The 20872-nt window shown below is 41.8% G+C and overlaps 1 protein-coding gene across 9 annotated transcripts in view; it reads left to right on the forward strand.

Moving 5' to 3' along the window:
• Positions 1-20872, forward strand: part of SLC25A26 (solute carrier family 25 member 26) — an 87254-nt gene that overhangs the window by 46257 nt on the left and 20125 nt on the right. For 4 of the 9 annotated variants that reach the window (XR_012837057.1, XM_075762381.1, XM_075762387.1 and 1 more), the window contains exons 6-7: positions 10510-10585; positions 15163-15207. The exons of 1 other annotated variant lie outside the window; for it this stretch is intronic. Coding sequence is in view for 7 of the 8 variants with exons in the window: in XM_075762381.1 (XP_075618496.1) it covers positions 10510-10585; positions 15163-15207 (121 nt within the window). In the remaining variant the exon portion in view is untranslated. The remainder of the gene's footprint in view (positions 1-10509; positions 10586-15162; positions 15208-20872) is intronic. 4 more of the 9 variants (XM_075762383.1, XM_075762388.1, XM_075762382.1 and 1 more) reach the window with 1 other exon arrangement.

Genomic DNA, 20872 nt, shown 5'->3' on the forward strand with positions numbered 1-20872 from the left:
GTGTATAAATGATTTATTTATCAGGAATAAACTGTCACCAAAGTGGCACTTAAGCTTGCAGCGTCTGTGCTGCATTTCTTTTAAGTGAATTAAGCAATGACATTTGCCTTCCCTCCCATATTTGCAGGTCCTGGGGCAATCTTCGGTTGTTTGTGAAGTGTTTGGTACAAAAGTGACCTGCAACAAAATTATAGCTGCCTTTTCCATGTTCTCATTCTCTAATGTGTGATCACGTCTTGCTGCCCCGTCATTCCCTGCTCAATGCCTTATCCCCAGAAGAGCCTCTGGCCTCCCCAGAGGACACCACAGACCTTGTTCTGACCAGTTGGCCGTTTGGATTTCTCATTATCTCTCCAGATGGTGGATTTTGTGAACTGGGTCTTGGTAGCATCAAGAAATAGAAAGGGGAGGAAGTTTTAACTAGTTGGCTGGAGTGTGTATGGTTTAAGTTACCTGGAATTAGAGAAAGTCCAAGCTATCTGATTCTCTTTTTTTAATCCAGAGAAATGTGAGAATAACAACATCTTAAAAGTGTATCGTTTACAAAAATATTTACCTTCAACATCAAGCAAATAATCTGCTACAAATGTGTCACCAAAGTGTCTGGCCTGTGCACCAAAGCATCTGAAGACTTATTTTGGCTGTGTGAGTAAAGGGGACATGGGCTTCACTGCAGCATTCACAGTGAAATTGCCACTAACAACTGTTCTAGTTGCTACATCTGAAATGTATTTGTTGCTGACAGTGTAATTTGCCGGCTTCAAAGTGCACGTGGTGTGCCAATACAGTCTATGTAGTTTGTGTGACATGGAAGAAAATTGTCTCATTATTACATATTAATCTTACATTATTGGTGCATTAATTTCTGAGAAAGCCCAAGAGGATTTCTATTCATTTGTGTCAGACTGATTTCTCTAATCACAGCTTCTGGGAAGGGCTGTGCCTGATTATTTCCCCCGTGGTGGTTTGCCTGAAGTTAAGTTGACTTGAACAAAAGGGATGAGGGTGCTCAGCACCCCGGCTTGATTCAAAAGTCTTTTGTACACAGTGAGAATTCTTGAGTTAAAGGCCCTTGAGAAAAACCATAGTAAGAGTGAAATAGTTTACCGTGCCCTTTTTATTTACATTTTAGTAATGTGGTCTCCTACACCAGAAGTGGCTTTTGCTGGAAAGCATCACATATGAAATAGACTGCCATTCAGAAACCTCCGTGTGATGCTCGTAGATTGGAAATGCCATATTTTAGTTATGGGAACTGACAGATTGCAAACAACTCGTGTGAGCAAAAAATACTTGTGATTCTTATTTTTTGCTTAGGAGTGTGGGTTGGAATAATGGTATGCAAAATCCTTTCAATATAAACTAATACCTTTCTTCTCCCTTCTTTTCCAAAGTTTTACCACAAAGTATTTTTACTGGATTGCAGAATTTTTTGGAAGTGTATTAGAAATATTTTTCATGAAAACTGAGTGGCAAAAATTAAATGCTCTGGAATGCAGCTGAAGGGGCAGTCCAACTACCCTGAGCATGTCCTGGTTTGCTTGAAATATGGTTGCCCTTTACAGGCACTCAATTCATCTTGAGGCCAATTTTAACAGTGCACAGTGCAGAAATGACTAACTGTTATGACATGCCCTGAACCAGCTCCAGTTCAGCTTGTGTAAATTCTACATGTGGGGTGCTTTTGGAGCTGACAGGTGGAATTTTATTGTGATTGTATTTAACTATTCCGCCACAGTAAAGGCTTTTGTCATTTATCTTACTGAGTTGCTACGTGTTGCAAAGCAAAGGCATGAGTTCTTTACTTTTTTTGTGTTTTTTTTTTTTTTTTTTCAATCAGCACGTCTTGTAAAGACTGTTGCTCAGGGTAGGATCTTCCCAGTGTTCAGCTACACTTTCCAAATGGGTACTTACCAGCTGGTCTGTAGGCACAGGGCATCATATCAGACTCTCTTCTGGGATGACTGCTGCTGGGCGCACCATGGTGGTGGTGATAGAAATAGCTCATCCTTGGTTTAAGCCTGAGAGTGAAGTCAGCCAATATTGTCTGCTCCTTAGGCTGTGCTCAGAGATCCTCTTCTGGCTGCACAGCCGGCTGAAAAGGTTACAACCCCCATTGCTAGTTGCCATCTTTGACTGGCTCATTTGGCATGAAGTGAGGATGGAGCAGTTATGTGAGGAGCCAGAGCAGCACTTGAGAGGGATGGGGACTGTAATGTGTGGCGGGGGTTGTGATAAACACTTTGGGAGCAGGATGAGAGTGGTAACCAACCCTTCTATCCCCTAGGCTGCAGCTGGAAGGGAAAATGCAAGCAGACAGTATGGGTAGAGCTCATTCTGTCTCAGATTCTCTTAGTCTACTGGAAACTTCTCTGTAGTGTAACAGGCTGTTTTCACCACATCTATCAGCATTTCAGCACAAATTTGGGAACCTCCTTTCCACCCCAGGTTAGTCCTAGGCCTAAGATACTGATTATATTCACTGCAGGACTTCCAAAGTCAGATCATTTACTGCCATCATGTCAGCTGAGCTTTTAAAATTCTGTATGTGAGCACAGAATCAGCACACTGTTCTGCAGGTTTCTTAACTCTTTGCATGATCCCAAAGACCACTCCCAGCATTTGGTGGTACTATTTAAAGAAAGTTGTTAACAGTAGTATATCTTTTGATTAAAAGCCACAGTTGATTTTTGCTGTTCTATGAGTTCTGCAGATTTTGGTTGTTTTGTCTGGAGTAGTCTATTACTACTTTCACTGAGATAAAAATTGCGTTTTAAGTGAAGAAAGCATTCTGGCACAAATTAGAAAATCCCAGGGAAGATAAATGAAAAATGTAATTAAAATGCCTCGAGGATGAAACATTATGGAAATTGTAATATATAGCTTGCTAATCTCATTAGAAAAAATCCTGCTTTAAGTCACCTGGATATATTATATGCTGCTAACACCAGTGTGTTCTTTTTAAGCCCAAAAGGTTATGAACATTACATTGGAAAAGGCATTTGCTTTGAAATCAGTTCATTCTTTGTTTTAGGCAATAACATTGCTTTCTTTCCTTTTCTCTTTAGTCCTTAACTTGCTAATTTTTCTTTACTACACTGCCTGTTGCCCAGTTCTTTGAGTCTAGCTATGTGCGGTGCAACCTCCGGGACGCCATGTCTTTGATCAGGATCAGTATTTCTTTCTTCAGATGTTGCCTCGCAATTTTGTTGAACTAATTTGGAAAGATACATCTCAGTCAGTCTCAGGGCGAAAGGAGCATCATGCATGCATTACGGGTCTGTGGGTGGCACCCAGAATAAAGCATCCAAATGCTGCAGGAACAGAAACAGTTCTGGAGACCTACCTAAGGGCAGGTTTCTCAAGCAGGTACTAAAATACTGTCCACTGAGAAGGTAAAATTTCTGGAGATTCCTCAAGGTTAGAGAATGTCTGGCTATTTCCCCAACCAACATTTTTGTGCTTGATTTTTTTTTCCCCTCAAGTAATGCCTGCTAGCATGAAAATTATTCCATTGCTGATTTTCTGTTTCTCAGCTGGAAAACAATTGGGAAGACTATGGTTCAAATCACGTATAGGTAAATCCCATCTACTGCTGTGTATCACAGACAAAAGCCCATACCAGGCAATGCAACGTAAGCCATTGCGCTGTAAGTTTATGAATCTACATGTGACAGCAGGGAATTGGCAAATCTGCCACTTGGCTGTGATGGGCATTTGACATCGCTGCAAAACCAATGAGGAAAAGAAATCATCTCACTGGAACCTTCTGGATGTGAAATAGCCTTTAAATGAATTAAAGCTGTGAGAGCAGCATTTCCCATCCATTTCCCTCTAGAGGCCATGCTACAGTGGGCGGGCAATTTGGCTTTCTCCTTTTGGTGTCAATGCTTTCCACAGAAGTACATTTCTTAAAGGGACCATCAGTGCAACAGATGCTGTGCTCAGACCTGCTGCGTGAGAGGAGCGTGCTGGAAATGGTGAGGATCCCATCGTGCGGCCCTGGCAGTTACATTGACTGCTTGGACTTTGCTGCTGCTAGTTGTAACGCTAAAACCTCTTGGTGGAGCTGCAATTGTGTTGTTACCTTGGCTTATCCCCTGTTGGGTGTTTGAGGTCACTTTGAGTTCTTCATTGTATATCTAAAGCAACCCACAGAAAAGTTTAGACTATTTTCTTTGGCTTTTCTCTTCATTCACCACGTTGGTTGCTGCCCCAAATTAGCAGAAAACTTTGTTTAGGCGTCAGTTCAACAAAACGCTTTGGCCCAGCTCCAACTCTGGAAGAGCTTTTAGATGAGTGGGAAGTTGGGAGTGTAAAGAAGAGCATGGAGTCTAAAAACTTGTTTGGGTCTGGTCTTTAATGTTTTTAAAGTGTAATCTTGTTCCTGTTCAGCAACAGTGAAAGTTAAGCATGTGCTTAAGTGCTTTGCCAAGCACAGAGGGGATGATTTATACTGGTAAAGTGGAAACCTAATAGTATCTACTTTGCTGATCACAGCTATAGCCAGGATTTCATAGAGTAAGAGTGACCTGCTGTCGTGCTCTGTAGTTCAGTTCCCATCAGGCTCTGAAGATAACCCAAACCTGTATCTAGGATGTGTGGACAGCCCTGCAGGGTGAGCAAATGAAGAAAATAAGGGTTTGTGTGTGTCTGGGATGTTCCAGTTGTTTAGTTCTTCCCCACCAAAGCACCCTTGTTCCTGTGGATCCTGTTCCTGTGCTCTTGTAGTTTGGCACGCTTTCCTCATGTCCAAGCCGGGTAACTGAGTGTGATAAATTGTTTTGGTTTAATTGTATGGCTTAGGATTGTGGTTATGACAGATCCTCAAGGCAGATGGAAATGAGGTGGCTGTATAAAGACATGCAAATGAATTCAGAGGCTTATGATGAAAGCATCTTCTCCATAAATGAATTAAAGCATTGAGAGTGATGACTTTTATTTCCACAGGTCTTATAATAGTGGTGCCGTTGTGCAAGCAGGGTTAGACTCCTTTGAGGAAGCCTGCAAGAGGTTCTTGAAAGCAAACCCTCCCTGCTCTCTGCATGCTGGATTTGCGTATGCAGCCAGCCTTGTCCAAAGTTTTTCCCAGCTTGCTGACAGGCAGGAAGTTGGGGGATGCAGGCAGCGAGATGGCTTTCCCAGGGGCTCCATTGCTGTGGATGAGTCTGCACGTCCACACCTGGGAGGGCAGGGAGTCCCAGGTGGCCCTGCAGCGTCCGACCCGACATTGCACAGCTGCTACCTTTGGGTGGGGGTGGAAGAAATACTCCATTAGGAGCAGAGTAGCTCTCCAGCTGCATATGCAGGGAGGTCTGCTGGGTCCAGGGGGCTTCCTGTTTAAATAGTTACAGAGTCTGCAGAATTGGTTAAACTGTCAAAAACAAATGATAGAGGGTAAAAAAATAATAAAGGAACCATCCTTCCTGTATCTGTACGTGCATTGTCTAACTGTTCATTTGGGTTCAATCAAATGCTTGTTGCGATTTTTCAATTCACTTTAATGGGTTTTAGATTAGGTCTTCAGTAATGTGGAATCAGATTAAAGTTTGTGGAACTGCAGCTGCAGTTCAGGAAAGCTCGTGCTTTAGTACATAAAAGCTAGGAGGGATCATTGTCCTAAGCTAGTTGGTCCCCCAATGTAGCATAGACAAGTCATTTTACTCAGTGACTTCTGCAAGACCATGTTTTGTGGTTGGGCTAAAGCAATGCAACTGTTCATTAAAAAATAAAAAAGGTAGATGAGGGAGAGAGAATAGTCCAGTCTTATTTCAGGCACACAGGATAGTTGGACAATTCAGTACAGGACATATTTAACTGCTTCTCTGTAAAGAGGTGGGAAATTAGACATGTGTTTTAGTGCTTTGCAGAACCAACTCCTATTCAGCTACCACCACAGACATCACACATGGAGAACTCCTTCAAGGAGTCTGTGAAGATCAGTCCTTTAACTCCTCCTGTACTGACTTGCCATTTGGGCTGCTGTACGATGGACTGCTTGCTCTGGCCTGGTGAAGCTCCTGCTGTGTTTCCCCTGAGCAGCGTTTCACTGGCACCCACTGGGGCACTGCCACGAGACTGTGAGCACCTTGCAGGAAAAGGCTGTTTCTTCTTTTACCTGTGGTGTGCAACACAGATATGGCCATTCCTAAATAGTTGAAAATAGCAGTCACAGAGGAAGCTTAGCAATGCCCCATTTTGTGAGTTACTCAAAAAATTTTGAATGTGTATACACATAAGTGTATATATATATGTGTGTAAGATAAGTAAAATATCTTTACATGAATAGCATTTCCTAAATTTGACATTAATCTGCATTTTTTCTCTCTGCCACATGATGGAGATAATGGTGTAAGATACATAAACAGTGCTACAAGGGTCATGCACTTCAAAGAAAGAAGTTTCAGGTTGGCAGTTTATAGTAGTTGTTCTGCTAGTGTTGGTTTTGCACTAGCCTTGAGAGAATAATTTTCTTATAGTATCTGTGGGGTGTTTTGTTTAAGGCAATATTTGGTTACTTGTTCTGTTTTTTGTTTCGGGTTATTTTTTTTTTCCCCACAAAAGGCAAGTATGCAGGGATACCCTTACCAAATCATCCAGGCTATCGCTGCAGCAAAACACTAAAGCTTGTATTTGGTAATACATTCAAAAGAATTTGCTTAGTTTGCATTGACTTTATTGGAACTTGAAGTTGGACTTACACGTACACGTTTTGGGCTCAGGTACAGCTACTAGTAGGGCCATTTGTGTCTGCTTCTGCAAAACCAGGCAATTTGCAGCAGTTCCTGCTTAAGAAGTTAAAAAGAGCACATCCTGGATCCTGCTCTCACCGTGAGTCTGAGTCTGTGCATCCTTGGGAGGACATGGTAGGATCTGAATTAGCTGATCCTTGTGTTGTGTGCTAGAACCCTTGGATCTGCTCTCTCCTCTTTTCTCCATCTTGCGCATGGGTTCTGATCCAAAAGCTGTCCAAGCCACATGTGCAAAATTCCCAGCGATTTCAATGAACTTTGGATCAGGCCCATATGCAAAGGCAGAGATGGATTTTCCCATGATTTTTTTTTTTTTTTTACTGACATTCAGAAATCTCTTGCTGAGAGACGTATTTGATTTTTATGGTGAGAGCTGCTGTGTTATGTTTGTAATCATAATGTAGTAACAAGACATTTGTAACAAAACTGCTATAGGTTGAGATACATCCAGGAAGGCAGAAACACATGTTTCTTTCCAGTCTGTTAACTTTTTGTGGCTCTTACTCTGAGGACACGAGTTCCTACGCTGATGTCAGTGCAGTTACAGCTGCGCTACTGTCAAATTTATTTGACTGAGTATTTGCTGGATGAAGCAATACTCTCACCCCTGTCCATAGATCTGCCTGCCTTGTGAATTGAACATGCTGCTTGTTTAATTCCTTGTACTCAAGTCCTTGTATCTTGTGCAAAATTCTCATCTGAGGAGCTGTTCAACTTCTGTGATACTACAAATCTATCAGTCCAGTGCCTGCCTATAAATTATTTTTTTCTTTGATTAGATTTTTGTATGTTTGTACTTGGAGGCTCTCCCTTGATAGTTACCCTTTATAAGGCATTTTTGTAATTACATTAATAATGTTACATGTATGTAAAATATACATTACAAATGCCTTCAAAATTAGAGAACTGACGTGCTGCCCGGACAGCCGCATATAACCCTGTGTGTGTGTGTGCACCCACGTATTGCTGTAATAGTTTCCCCAAATGTTAGGGTTTTTCCTCAGAAGACTTTTTCCAGAAATGCTGTGCTCCATGCTCTAGGGTTCTGCTCCTATGTTTTTTTCATGAGAACAAAGATTAGTCCTTCATGGTCCTAAACTCAATGCATGTGCATGACTTAAAGGCATTACCTACCAATAAATAGGAGATTAGCTGTGGCTTGTGTATTTCCTGATCAGTTCAGGTTTTTTCAGATGGCTCGTTGTTATCCCGTTTCCTTTAACGATGGGACACTTTAATGAGTTTGCCATCTGACATACATCTGCTTCCTGTTAAACAATACCTTCATTCTTCTAGAGCTGCTATATTCATCTTTTATCCTACAAGATTTTTATCTGCACCTTGAAAACAGCATGTACAAATCAATGTCAGCATATTCATTTTCTTGTTAGGGATTTTTTTGATATGTTGCTTTCAAGAAGGAATAGCAAAACAGGCATCTCCTTTAGTGCTTGTTTGTTGGAGAATGGGAGAACATGGATATTATTTGTCTAATTAGGGGTCGGTCAGTCCAGTTCCTGTTTGAAGTCGAATAAGATCAACTTCTGTGGCTAATGTTATGCAGTTACTAACAGATATTCTGTCCTGCCAGCAAAGTAAGGGGCTGGTGCAAAAGGGAGAGGGGACATGTATTTGAAGTCTGCTAATATTGTTTCTTTGAGAAAAGAGCCTTCAATAGCTCAATGATGGTCTGTCTCATGCGTGCGCAGTTAGTGCTCTGTGATCATCAGGCTCTCTTAAATCAATCCAGCCTGAATTGAGTTTGTGCATCTGCCTCAGTGCTTCTTTTTTCCCCATGTGTTGGGAACACGCAGTCATGCTGGATCTCTGACTGTGTCTTTCCCCTTCGCTGGTCAACATTGCCCCTCCAGAAAAACTTTTTTCTTTTCTTTTTTTTTTTAATCATAAAAGCTTTTTCTAGTGGAGGGAAAACTGGATAGAATTTTCCTTGTATTTATCTGTCTCTACGTAATGGTGCAGTGCTGTTTAAAAGCAAATCCTGTTGTATATGAAGTTCTGCCACACGGGTCCAAAGGACATCTGTGAGAATGGCTTGTAACCAAATTAAGCAACCCTGTGGGGCACATAATGTTTTGTCTCGGAAAGGAATTTACTTCCAAACATTCACATATGCCAGGTGACAAGTGGAAATATTTGGGGTTTAGAGCTGGGGAAACAGAGGAAGCAAGGTGCAAATATTTATTTGAGGGTTAGTGGATGCTTGAATCAGAATAATGAGTATAATTCAGGAATTTTGTATTTCTTCCCATTTATAGCTTGTAGTTTTCTTCCAGCTCACACAGGATTAATGTTGTTTGCTTGAAAATGAGGGAATTGCTGATTATCTTAGGTGGCTGCTGGTGCATGATCTGAAACCTTTGTTTCAATGATACTCTTGGCACTGTTGAGACCAGTGTTTCTACCACCCTAAATGCCATTCCTTTGTCTCTGGCTGTGCTGCAGAGCCACACATTCAACTCCGAAGAGCTGTGAAATGTTGTTTGTTGCAAATGCAACTTAATAGTTTTACCTGTGATGGCCCAGCTTCCCATGGGGTTCCACCTCTCTTTGGCTTCGAGCAGTCTTACAGGAAGGTGCTGTATGTGAACTTGGTCTTTCGCTATGTCCCTTAAGGAATGTAGCCAAGAGAAGGTCTTCTCTGGTCATCGCTATGCCAGCATTGTCATACTTGCCTGAAGAGTTTTGTTTCTGATTGCATCAATGTTTATTAACAAAGCACTCCATCATTTATTTAACATAGAAACTTACCCATTCTTTCACCACACTCTCACCTTTCATCTCTCAGAGCTGCAGGAACACGGCTGATGGCTTTGACGGTCTTTCATTCATGTTAAGATTACAAACTACCTTCATTAGGTTCCTTGTGGAGACTGCAATTTATCAGGGAGGATCTGGAGGCAGTGTTAATGGAAGCTTTGCAAGAGAAGAAGTCAACTTTGTCAGCTCTGGGATACCATCAGTGATGGTTGTGCCGAGCTCCTCTACACCTTCATCTTCAGTCAGTACTGTGGAAAGCTATGGGTCTTCATACCGTACTATATATAATGGTGTGTATTGCTATGACCTCTGACGTGGCCAGGGAAGAGGCTTACCTCATTTCATGCTGTCTTTTCAAATCCCATCATGGGGAAAGTATATAGCTGGAACATCAGTTTATCATAATCTAGATGGATTGGGCAAGTGTGTGAAAAATTTTAGGAGGACAAGGCACTGAACCAAATTTACTGTGATTATTAATGGAAATGTTTTGGTGTCAACTCCAGTGGGCAGACAGGGGTTTTTATTCTACTGTAACTTGAACCTATTTGAAAAGAACCATCTTTTATAAAGAAGCTGATTAAAAAAGTAAAGGAATGTAAAAGGCACTTAGGTAAAGGGAAGATTGTTCTCCTGGAATTTGTGTTTTCTATATCCTTGGAAAACAGTTTATTTTTGGATACTCAGAAGTGAGTTATTAGTGAGTTATTTTCTTTGTAATTACAGTGGAGAGGGCACAGTTTGGAACCTGCAGCTCAGACACTCCTGAATACAGGCTTCAAAGGTGATAGCATTTCTATGAGCCTTGACAAAGTGCATGCAAGTGAGAGGTTAGGTGCAAGTTTGAGAACTGCTCCATGATGACTACACTACGTTCTCCCTGAAGTGAGCAGATGTTCTTGCCATTGGCGTTTGTGACATTTGTACTGTCAAAATCCTTTCATAACTGTTGGCTTTCCTCCCATTGCTGTTACTGTAGGGAACAGTGGAGGAGGTATGGGTGAGAGCAGTTTCTGGGATGGAGGCACAGTTTCAGTTGAGAAAGCTCTTACAAGGTGAGCCTGTTTCCTCCTCTGGCTGTTTATGCCTATCTCTCCTTCAGTATTTACTCTAACATTTGCAAAACCAGATAGCTCTTCTGGAGAGCAAAGCCTGCTGAACTGGAGACAGAGAAAACCTGAATAAACAAACATGTGCCACAGATTAGTAAGAACATCTGTAGGTTTTATATTGTTTTGAGAACACATACCACATAGTTTTTCATTTCTTATGCTTTTCTAGTTTCTCCCTTTCTTTCTGTGCCTGTTTTCATCTTCTTTTTAAATATATTGCTAATAAAGATTGGAGGTAGAAAGCACAGCTGGACTCTGCATGACATGCCACTGTTTAATTTCTAGCTCGGAGGATGAGAAGAAGAGTAGTTTTATTGTATCCTAGAAGAGAATAAAGCCACATGCAAATTCCAGCCATGGACATCTGTTTCCTCTTTGTGTGAAAGAATTCTCATATTTGGAAGGGAATCCCAGTTCTGAAGGGGCTGATGAGGGTTTTTTTTTTCTTTTGGTTCTTCCCCCTCTTCTTTGCCACTCCATCAGCATGCTCTCCTTGCTCCCTGGCTGCTGTGTTTCCTTAGGGACAATATCAGCTTGCAATTTAGCATCAGAGATTGAATGGCAAATTTTGAGTTAGTTTAAAATGTTGTGTTGTAGTTACTAAGCCAATTTAGCATCAGAGATTGAATGGCGAATTTTGAGTTACTTTAAAATGTTGCATTGTAGTTACTAAGCTCCTCCTTAAACTTCTTTAATAGAATGGTATTTGGCGGGAGGACTTTTGCTCTGTGATCAATCTTGAGTACTTGCAGGTTGGTATTTTTTTTTAGAAGTGGAGATGTGTGTATCTGTTGCTCTGGCTGTGAAGTGCAACTATTTCTAGAAGTAACTTATTAAAAGTAATATTTTAAAATCCTTCTGTATCAGTGGAATTAAGTAGATCTGTAGAAATAAGAATCTGCAATATTCATTACATTAAGTTAGGCATCAGGTGCCAAGATCTAAAGGGACCAGAGTAAACGATAATTTCACTAACCTATAAAACATTTTAGAATAATGATTTACAGCTGTCTGGGGGCTTTAAACTTTTTTGTGTGTGTGTGTGTAAGAGCTGACTCTTTTGAACAAACAGCACAGTTACATAATATTAGGCCAGACATGAGAACTGGTACTCTCTGTCTATTTTGTATTAATGTCAAATGAGAGGTTGGTGGAGCTCGCCAGGGTTTCATATTTGCTGGCAGAAAGTTACCCACATGTGTGGACCACATTTTTATTGTTGCCTTAGCCTATTTCAGGCATAAATATCGCTGCCTGGCAGGGTGTGATTCTGTTCATTGCTGAAGAGCTTTTCTTTTAAAAAACAAAATATGAAAAGGAATTAAATGCTGTAAATCTTCAAATGAAGAAGTGTCCCCAGACTGCAAGATTTTGTCACGCCTCTCGTGGTAAAGGAATGGAGGGCAATAAGCCGTCTAAAGGCTTTTTCATCGTTGGATGAGTTACCCTTGCAGAGCTATTGCTTTTTGCATATATTAATCCTACTTTTGGGTGTGGGCTGTTTAGTCTAGTCTCTTAGGGAAACAAGGCTTATGCAAACAGGGTGTATGCACACACGAATGCGCAGCAACTGTGCAGCCCTTGGACATGTTGGCCATGGAAATGTGGCAGAAAGGCTGAGGCTGCAAAGATAAATAGAAGCTCCTATAAGTTTCTTGAAAATACATGTGTGAGGGGAGAATAAAGGCAATTAAGGAGCTTGAGGGAAGGCTTACAATAGGAATTGAACTTTCAACAGGGGCTGTGGAATAGATATCAAGAGGAAATGTGATGAAGGTCCCCGTCGTGTGAAGATCACCAGAACTAGCTTGGAAATTATTTGGCTTTGGAGAATCTGATGACAAAAAACAAATCCGCAGGAAGCCAGACTCCCTTTCATTCCAGTACCCATGAAATTACTTGTGTGGGTTTTGGTTTGAAGTCAGGATGTTGTCAGGCTGCAATGGAGGACTGTAAGAAATGAAGATGTTTCCTGTTAGGATGTTCTTGGTGCAGGCAAAGGTGTGCTGCTCTGCTTGTCTTTGGTGGCGGTGCTTCCTAGTTTGTTTTTTGCAAGTCTTCAAATTCAATTCAAGTGTGATTTATGAGTGTTTAGGTCCTTATCCTGCAGACGTCTTGGAGAGGAGGGAGCCCAGCGACTGTGCAGATCCCACTGATGTGCATCCAAAACCTTCGCAGGCACTTCGGAAGCCTGTGGGGTGCAGCATCTTGTGAGGTGCACAGGGAAAAGTGAAACCAATAATCCCCACCCAGTTCTGGTCCCCACTGAGCAGGACACGGAAAGCGAACACCACTAACGCTGAAAATCAAACGGCAGTCATGAACAAATTTCCTCTTTGATTGTAATGCTGCTAGCTAGGAGATAAAAAGGGGTTTATGTCAAAAGCTTCCCTTGTTGTCTTATTAACAGCTGCATAATTTTACCACTCATTCACGCATATAAAAAAGCAAAACTTGGAGACTGTATTTGAAAGCTTGTTTTGTTTGGTGTACAGCTGGATACAGAGCATTTCCTTTTCTCTCTTTTAGCAAATTTGAAGCAAATGTAGTGATTATTGTTTCTTTTCTTCCCCTATTTTTTGCCCTAGATAATAGAAGATTATGTTGCTTTTCATTTTACATTGCAAAGAAATCATGCCATTTAACTCCAATTCAACAATGATGCAGCAGCATGTGGATATATATATATCTTCTCATAAATATATTACCACACATTACTGTCAAATAGCTGGGCTTTTCCACCCAGTATTAAAAACAAAATTTAATTGCCACACTAGAGTTTCAAGGCCCTGATAAATAAGAGCCATGTCTGACCTTTATTGTGGGGCTCTGAGATGCCACCAGGGATATTGCTCATTGTTCAAGATGACAAACTTCCTCTGAGATTTCAGTTTGTCAGCTCAATGTACAGCAGTGACATTGATTTCTTCTCACTGCCATTTCCTGCCTGAATAGATAACAAATTTTCTGTGGCAGGTGTCTGTCAAGCTTAGTTTTGCCTGGCAGATTAACTTAATAGACTCATTTATTAATCATTAGTTGCAACACAGTGAAGCAGACAATACTCTTTAACTCTTGTGATGTTGAATGGATGTACCAGTTCAGATGCCTTTGTGTAGCTTGAATTTGGATTTAACAAGCCATTCATATCTCTGTAGTGAATGTTCTTAACATGACATTGCTCATGTTACAAAGAGAAAAGATTTATCTATTAGTTGTGTGACCCATTTTGAGAGTACACTAATTTTCATGGCAAGAGGTGCATAAGTGCTTTCTGAGACTAATAAAATGATGCACAAACTACAAAATCAGCCTATATAAGGGGCAAAACCAACATGCATCATGCTTGAGGAAGGAAGATAAGAATAAGAGGAAAAAAATAGATACTTGGAATAAGATTTGAATCTGGGGCTGACCGGCTGTTGAAGAGAGAACTGCAGAAGCATTTAGGAAGAGGCAAAGCAGACCTGCAGATACAGCTGTAGGGCAATTCTGGCACAGGCTAGTATTTGCACAGGGATTCTTTGTTCTGAGATGTCTTGAGATAGATACCCCAGCTGGAGATAGCAAAGGCAGGGGTTGGTACCAGAGGTGGATATTGGACAGGGCTTGTCAGAAGGAGGAGGAAGAGCCAGAAGAACTTAGTGGAGAGACTGGAAGAGGAGAAATCAGTAAGGAAAAGCAAAACCATGGGAAGTGATGTCTCTTGTTGCAAGAAATCACTCTGTTCACGGTGAAAACTGATGTACTACACATGTTGGCCCTGCACAGCCTACGGAGCTGAGGGAGAAGTATGTTTGCTTTTTTCCCCCTCTGTTAAGAGGACTGTAAAGGAACTGGAAATGCACAAGCACTGCTGGGGACACAAGGCAGCAGGAATGAGCCTAGGTAGAGATACAGGCTGTTGCTGAACAGAAGAACCTCTCACAGGTGATGAGAAGAGAGCCACCAAGCTTCTCCCTTGGGTTTTGGTTGGGTTGTGGTAGCTCTTCATGACCTGCTTTTAATTCTCAAGGGGGCTTGTTAATGTGAGATCACTGGGAGATGTTCAGGAAAGTTTCTGCAGCTGATGGCCAAACTGCAAAGCCCTGGTTGGAGCACAACTGTTCTCAGCTCAGCGCTTGTGAGAGTGTGTATTGCTGAAGATGTTTTTTTACCAAGCTGTGTTCCTGGCCTTGGGAGCCGTTTCTTGAACCATCCTTATGGCTTTCTTGGCTGAGCATCAAACCAAGAATGTCCCTGCACTAGATCATAGCGCTTATTGCTCTTCTAGGCCACCCTGGTAACAATACATTAACCTCTCAGCAGGGAATGTGATAAACAAAGTAAAACTGCTTTAGTGAAACCAGTCATTTAATGGCAGCGTTCATAAAGTGTCCTTAAAGATTTGTAAATGTAATAAGCTGCAGTTCGCTGAGTGAAAAATAACTGTTCCTAATTTAGCCAGTCGAGGAACATGCCAACCTAATTTGCTTTTGTAACATTATGTTGTCGTGTTTTTTGTTTCCCCACCTCTCCAGATTCCTTTCTCTCTGGTACAATTTCCCCTCTGGGAATCCTTAAAGGTAAGTCCTCTTTAATGATAGAAATGTAAGTTATACATTTTGCAAACGCTTTCCATGGTAACTTAGCTAACTTAATTATCACAATTATGGGCACATCCAAGAATCGCTAAGTATGTACCAACCTACCTGTCCATGTGAAGATCATTTCCCTGAATATCTGAAAAATAACAGGGAATATCTAACCACTCATATGGGGCATGCAGTCTACATTTTACTCCCCAACATGCCAGAAATCTTATCTTCTGCTCTAGCTTTTTTTACTGGTTAAGGAAGGGGGAAACATCTTGTGTTGTGCGATATTTTTTACTTTATTTTAGTTTTTTTAGTGTTTCACTCTTCAAGATAACAGGAAATTGCAAATGATACAGAGAAAACTCATTGAGCCTGGTTTTGTAGATAGGGAGAGACTCTCAGTGCATCACTGACAAGCTGTTTTGATTGGCTGCATGTACTTTATTTAAAGGTCATTTAAAGAAGGTGTCAATGGATGATGTTTTAATAGTTCAGTCTTTCAGAACGATGAGCTGTTCTCCCAACGGGTGGTTGCTTTCTTTATCATGGACAGAGTCAGGGTCTAGATTTTTGAGCACAGAGTTGGATTTGAAGTCATGTAATTTCTCCATCCCTCTGTTTTTCCTTTAACTCACTGCAAAAGATGAAGGAAAGTCAGGGTTTTTCAGGTGCTTTGAGATCCTGGCTTGGAAGCACAGAAAATTATTGCTGATTGTTAAAAGCATTGTAGCAAAATAAACATTTATGAGAGAGGAGCAGGAAGAGAGTAGTTTTCTTCTTGATAAGGGTGCTGGACTTCTGAGAGAGCTTGGCATTGAGACCCAAACTGGGCAGAGGTACTGGGAAGGATGGGAACCGGTGATGATCTTCCTTGCCCCTTGCTGCTTCTGTTGAGGGAGGAGGGCTTAAGTTCTCCTTGGTCCTTGTATCCTTGGTTGGGACAATAGCTTATCCTCTCGCTGTGTGTCAGTAGCTTGGGTTGTTCTGGAGGGATGAGCCCAGAGTGTGAATGTTTGTGTGTAGAGGCTTCAGGGAGTCACATACAAAGGAGGAACATGAAATACATGAAGAGGTTTCACGGAACTGAGCTGCATTCCGTAGACGATTCTGTAGGTGCTTCATGAGCTCAGCCTGATGTGGTGTCTGGGTATCGTCCCATTGCACGGGCTAGGTTTGGCTGCCTTATTAGGAATCTGTTTCCCTGCCAGTGTCTAAGAATGGCTTTCTGTAAACTCTTCGGCAGTGATACTGGCCTGACCTGCTAATTGTTAGTACTGCAGCAGGGTTTGGGAGCAAGAGGTGGCAGTGCTGAAAAAGTGCAGTGTTCTTGCCAAAACCACATAGAAGAGCAACATTGTGTAGCTGTTTTCAGAATATAAGGTTGTTTTAACTAATGTCCACGTAGCTGTGACAATAAAATGTATTGTTTAGATTGCAGGCTTTAAAGACGACAATTTGAATTTAGCTAGCTACAGGAGTGAGCTGTAGCTAGCTAAATTCAGCTAAATTCTCATACTTCGGATGAGACATCATGTTTAACCTGGAGGTCAGTGCAGATCTGAAGAGAAACAAAACTGGGTTAGTTTGTTCCACGGACCAGATACAGTATGTTCTTCTGCATGTGAAACCAAAAGTAGAAAATGGCAAAAATCAGTCTTGCATGCTCCAGTCACTTTGGCACAGCACACAGAGAGAGCTCAAGGTTTGTCACATCAAAGCCAGACAGTGAAAGCAGAATACGTTTTGTTTATCTGAATGAAGGTCTTAAAAAAAATTGCCCTGACAGTATAACAAAAAAAACCCCAAAACATTCTGGTCCCATCAGCAGGGTGGATGTGGCCCGTAGCATCAATAGGAGTGTGATTCAGGGTAGGGCTTCTCATGGATGCATGAAGGGAGCACGAAGAGACAGTAATTACGAAGGAGTGCAAAGGACAAGAGACAAATGGCACGAAGCCTGAACGCAGACAAGTTTACTGAGGCTGTTGGTTAGATAATGTCTGAGGGACTATTCTGCCCTGTATTAATCAGATTATTTGAGAAAGTTAATGTGGGAGCAGTTGTGTGTGGTGTGTGTGGATCATCTTGCAGAAGAGAACAGAACAAGTGCTGTGGCTATGTCATTTTAAAAACTATTAGTACAAAGTTACATAAGCTGATGGATGATAGTCTTATAATTCCCCAATCACCGTAAAAATGAGGAGAAGTATCCACTATAAAAGACAGCTAGCAAGGCACATGGAAGAAGAAGAGAGTTTCCTTTTCCTTCACATATGTGCTGGCTGCAGCCAGCAGCAGGGTGTTAAGCTTAAAGAAGCCTAATAAAGGCTTGTCCTAGGCAGCAAATCAGGTGTTTCTACATCCCATTTTCTCTGTCTGCTTTGCTCCAAGCTTCTATGGTTATTCTTTATGCTTCCAGCTGGCTTTAGCCACATAGTTTACATGCACCATTTTCTTCTGCCTGTGAATGTAGACCAGCTGTTCTATGCGAGAGTAAACTTGCATATCATGCACGAAACTAAGTTAGAAGGAGAGAGACTATCGTATAGATTACTACACTATAAGGTTACGTATGCTATGGGTGCTGGCAAAGGGCAGTAATTAGCAAGAAATAGATACTGCTTCAAATACAAGCCTTACTGCCAGTTGTTCAGGTGAACACACGGTTTAGAAACAGTTAACAGACTCCTTAGTTCACAATGACTCAAGAAACAACAGTAAAGAAATTACGATGATTTTAATAAAAAACCACAAACTCATCTTTTTTTGGATGTAGGTAGCATCCACTGCTATAACGCATGCTTAATGTCCTTTCTCTTCCCAAATCTGCATTTTTTCATATTTTGTTTTAGGCACAGATTATTGATATAAACCAAAGGGGAGAACAAAATAGAGTTTGAAAAAAACCCTACAAAATCAAGAGCCTCTGGCTGGGTTTAAGTCCAGCATCATCTTGTCAGAAATGCCGGCTGCTTATGTCTCAGTGGAAATGGTCAGCTCCCTCGGAGAACAGTGCTGCATGTAAAATAAACCCATCTCAGGTGAAACAAGACTCGGTCCTCTTGGGTTTTATATTTCTGCGTGTTGGCTGCACTTCAGAGCCTCTGAGAGTTACTGCAATGCAGCTGTACATAGAGAATGCTGTCTTTATAGACCAAATGTATTGTATGTCTGGAGAAAAGGCTCTGGTAGCCAGTGAGGAGGGAGGGAACAGGCAGGACAGGAAGACATAGGTCTCAAATGAGTAGACTTGAAAAATAAGGGGGTTTTTGTTTGGTTGGTTGGTTTTTCTAAGGAGAGAAAACAAACCTACTATCCTGGGAACCTTTTGTCTTTTTCATTAAATACGTCTGATTCTGAGATGAGACACTTGGATGTTTCTAAGACTGTATAACGTCAGGGTCAGGCTGACTTCAGCCTGCAGACTCTGTGCCAGCAAGTCCTGCTCTTGTGCACACAGCCTCTCTGGGAGGGCTGGCACAGACTGTACTGCTCCGCTGGCCCAGGATGTGCAAGGAAAGATAAAAATCTTGGACTGACCATGCTCAAGGTGATGTTCTGACTCTTCTGGCACTCAGTGGGGCCAGGATTTCCCTCTTTGTCTCGGTGCTAGGCAAAACCTAAAGCTCTTAGACTTTCTGCAGCTATAGTAAGCCCTTGAGGTTTTTTGTCACTGGCTTTTGCAAAAGGATAATTTTCTCAAATCTGAAGGTCTCACAAATTAACAGGTCTTCTACAAAGAGAGATATTTGGTTGGACCTTCAGAGGCAATAGCTAGAGATAGGGAGCTGAGATACATGGGCAGGTGTCTCTGGTGGGATTTTATAATGACTATGGTGGCATGTGATAATGGTGTAAGATGCTAAACAAGCAGAGGAGTGCTTTGGTGGCTTCAGGAGGAGAAAATGCTTTGAAGAGTACACACAGGCACATTTTCACCCTGTGAAATAAGTGGGGCATCACAGTGAAGAGAATGGGTAGAGTCCAGCCATTCCCTGCTGAGACTGAGCAGTAGCAGAAGGTTGGTTGGGTCAGAACAGAAGTTCCCCATATTGTTCCTAAACTGGTTTCTGCCCACACGATGGAGAGCAGGCTTGGGATTGGGCTTACACTTCCTTAGGTCCCTTTTTTCTGTCCAAGTTCAGCTGTCACCTCAGGTAAAAGGCACTTGTGTTGAGAGGAACAGAGCTTGGGAAATCTGCCGGTGGACTGGACTATAGATCTACATGAAGGCATTGGCAGGTGTATTTGTTTGCTTGGTTCTCTTGGTTTTCCCCTCCAGAAAGCTCAACTTCTGAGGGCTGGTATAGGCAGTATAGGGTGTGAACAAGTCTGGTTCGAGGGTGGGCCCAGCCTTGCTTGTAGTTGTCAGTGCAGATATACCTCTGCGACATAACCTTGAAGCATGCTGTGCAAAGACTGCTTGGTGGGTTTCCATGGAGGGCGAGGACTCTAATCTTGGTTGGAGCTCATTGCACCTGAGTTTTAAAGTTAATAAGAATGAAAGGTTTACAGAATGCTTCTGCCCAGGCAGCTGGGGTTCTCAGCAGTAATACGTGTTTATAACTCCACCACTGAAACAATAAACCACATGCTATTTCCCTCCTAAAATTTACAATCAAATCTGTTGCTGTTTAACAGAAAGTAGAGGAATGTACTCTAAAATGGCTCTTTCCCTGCCCTATAGGTAGGTGACAGCTTTCCTTTTTTCCTGGAGAAGCTTTTCTTTTCTGCTGTGCTCAGCTGCATATAAGTCAAGAGTAAATGAAACCCAGGCCCAGCTTCAAACCCATTTCCTTGCAGGCAGTGTAGTAAGTGTTCTACCATACCTCGCTCCCTCTTTGAGTAATGATCGGGCTGATTTAGGGATTAAGTCTTAATCGTTAAATAACGCTAACGTGTCTGCCATTTGCTTAGGTGCTGTATCAGGAAAACAGATTTCCACGGCAGTGTTTCAAGGCGTGATGTAACTTGCGGCCAATGCGGCATGTGCATGCCATTAGCATAATGGCTGCATTTTTCTCACAAAAGAACAATGTACCCAACAGCTGTTCAGCAAACAGCCCTCGCTTTATTAGTGTCACAATAAGTGTCATTCACGCAGTCTTGAAGCACGGTCAAAGGAATGCTATATGCCATCTGCACCAAAGAGAAAGAAACAAATGCAATACTTACTTACAGCACTGCAGACACATTTGAGAAAGTCAGATGGCCTTAGATCATCAATGCAGCATTTAAAACGGCAGAAGTAAAACAGGCTCATGCGGTCTGTAGATACAGATCCAGATTGTGATGCTCTTGGTCATGCGTAGACCACAAGCAGTCCAGTAGTTCTCCAGAAGCTGCTGAGCTTGCCAGTGACGTCTGGGGATGTTTGGTAGCATATAGAAGTAATCAATGTGAAGGGCTCACCATTCGATTCAGATGCTTGCTTCTTGCTGAAGAACCTTTAAAGACTTGTGTAATTCTTCCATGTAATTTATTCACACAAGCCCGCATGAAGCACAGATTTATTAGCAGGTAGTAGCAGTGCAGATGCTCAAGGAAAGCTGTCCTAACTTCAAAGTGATTTTTCAGAAGTGCATTTTCCTCCCCAGACACATACATGGCCCTTCATGCCCGAGTGTAGATGCCATATTGTGTTCTGCTTTGC

The sequence above is a fragment of the Balearica regulorum genome, chromosome 10, assembly GCF_011004875.1.
Source record: "Balearica regulorum gibbericeps isolate bBalReg1 chromosome 10, bBalReg1.pri, whole genome shotgun sequence".
NCBI classification, from domain to species: Eukaryota; Metazoa; Chordata; class Aves; order Gruiformes; family Gruidae; genus Balearica; species Balearica regulorum.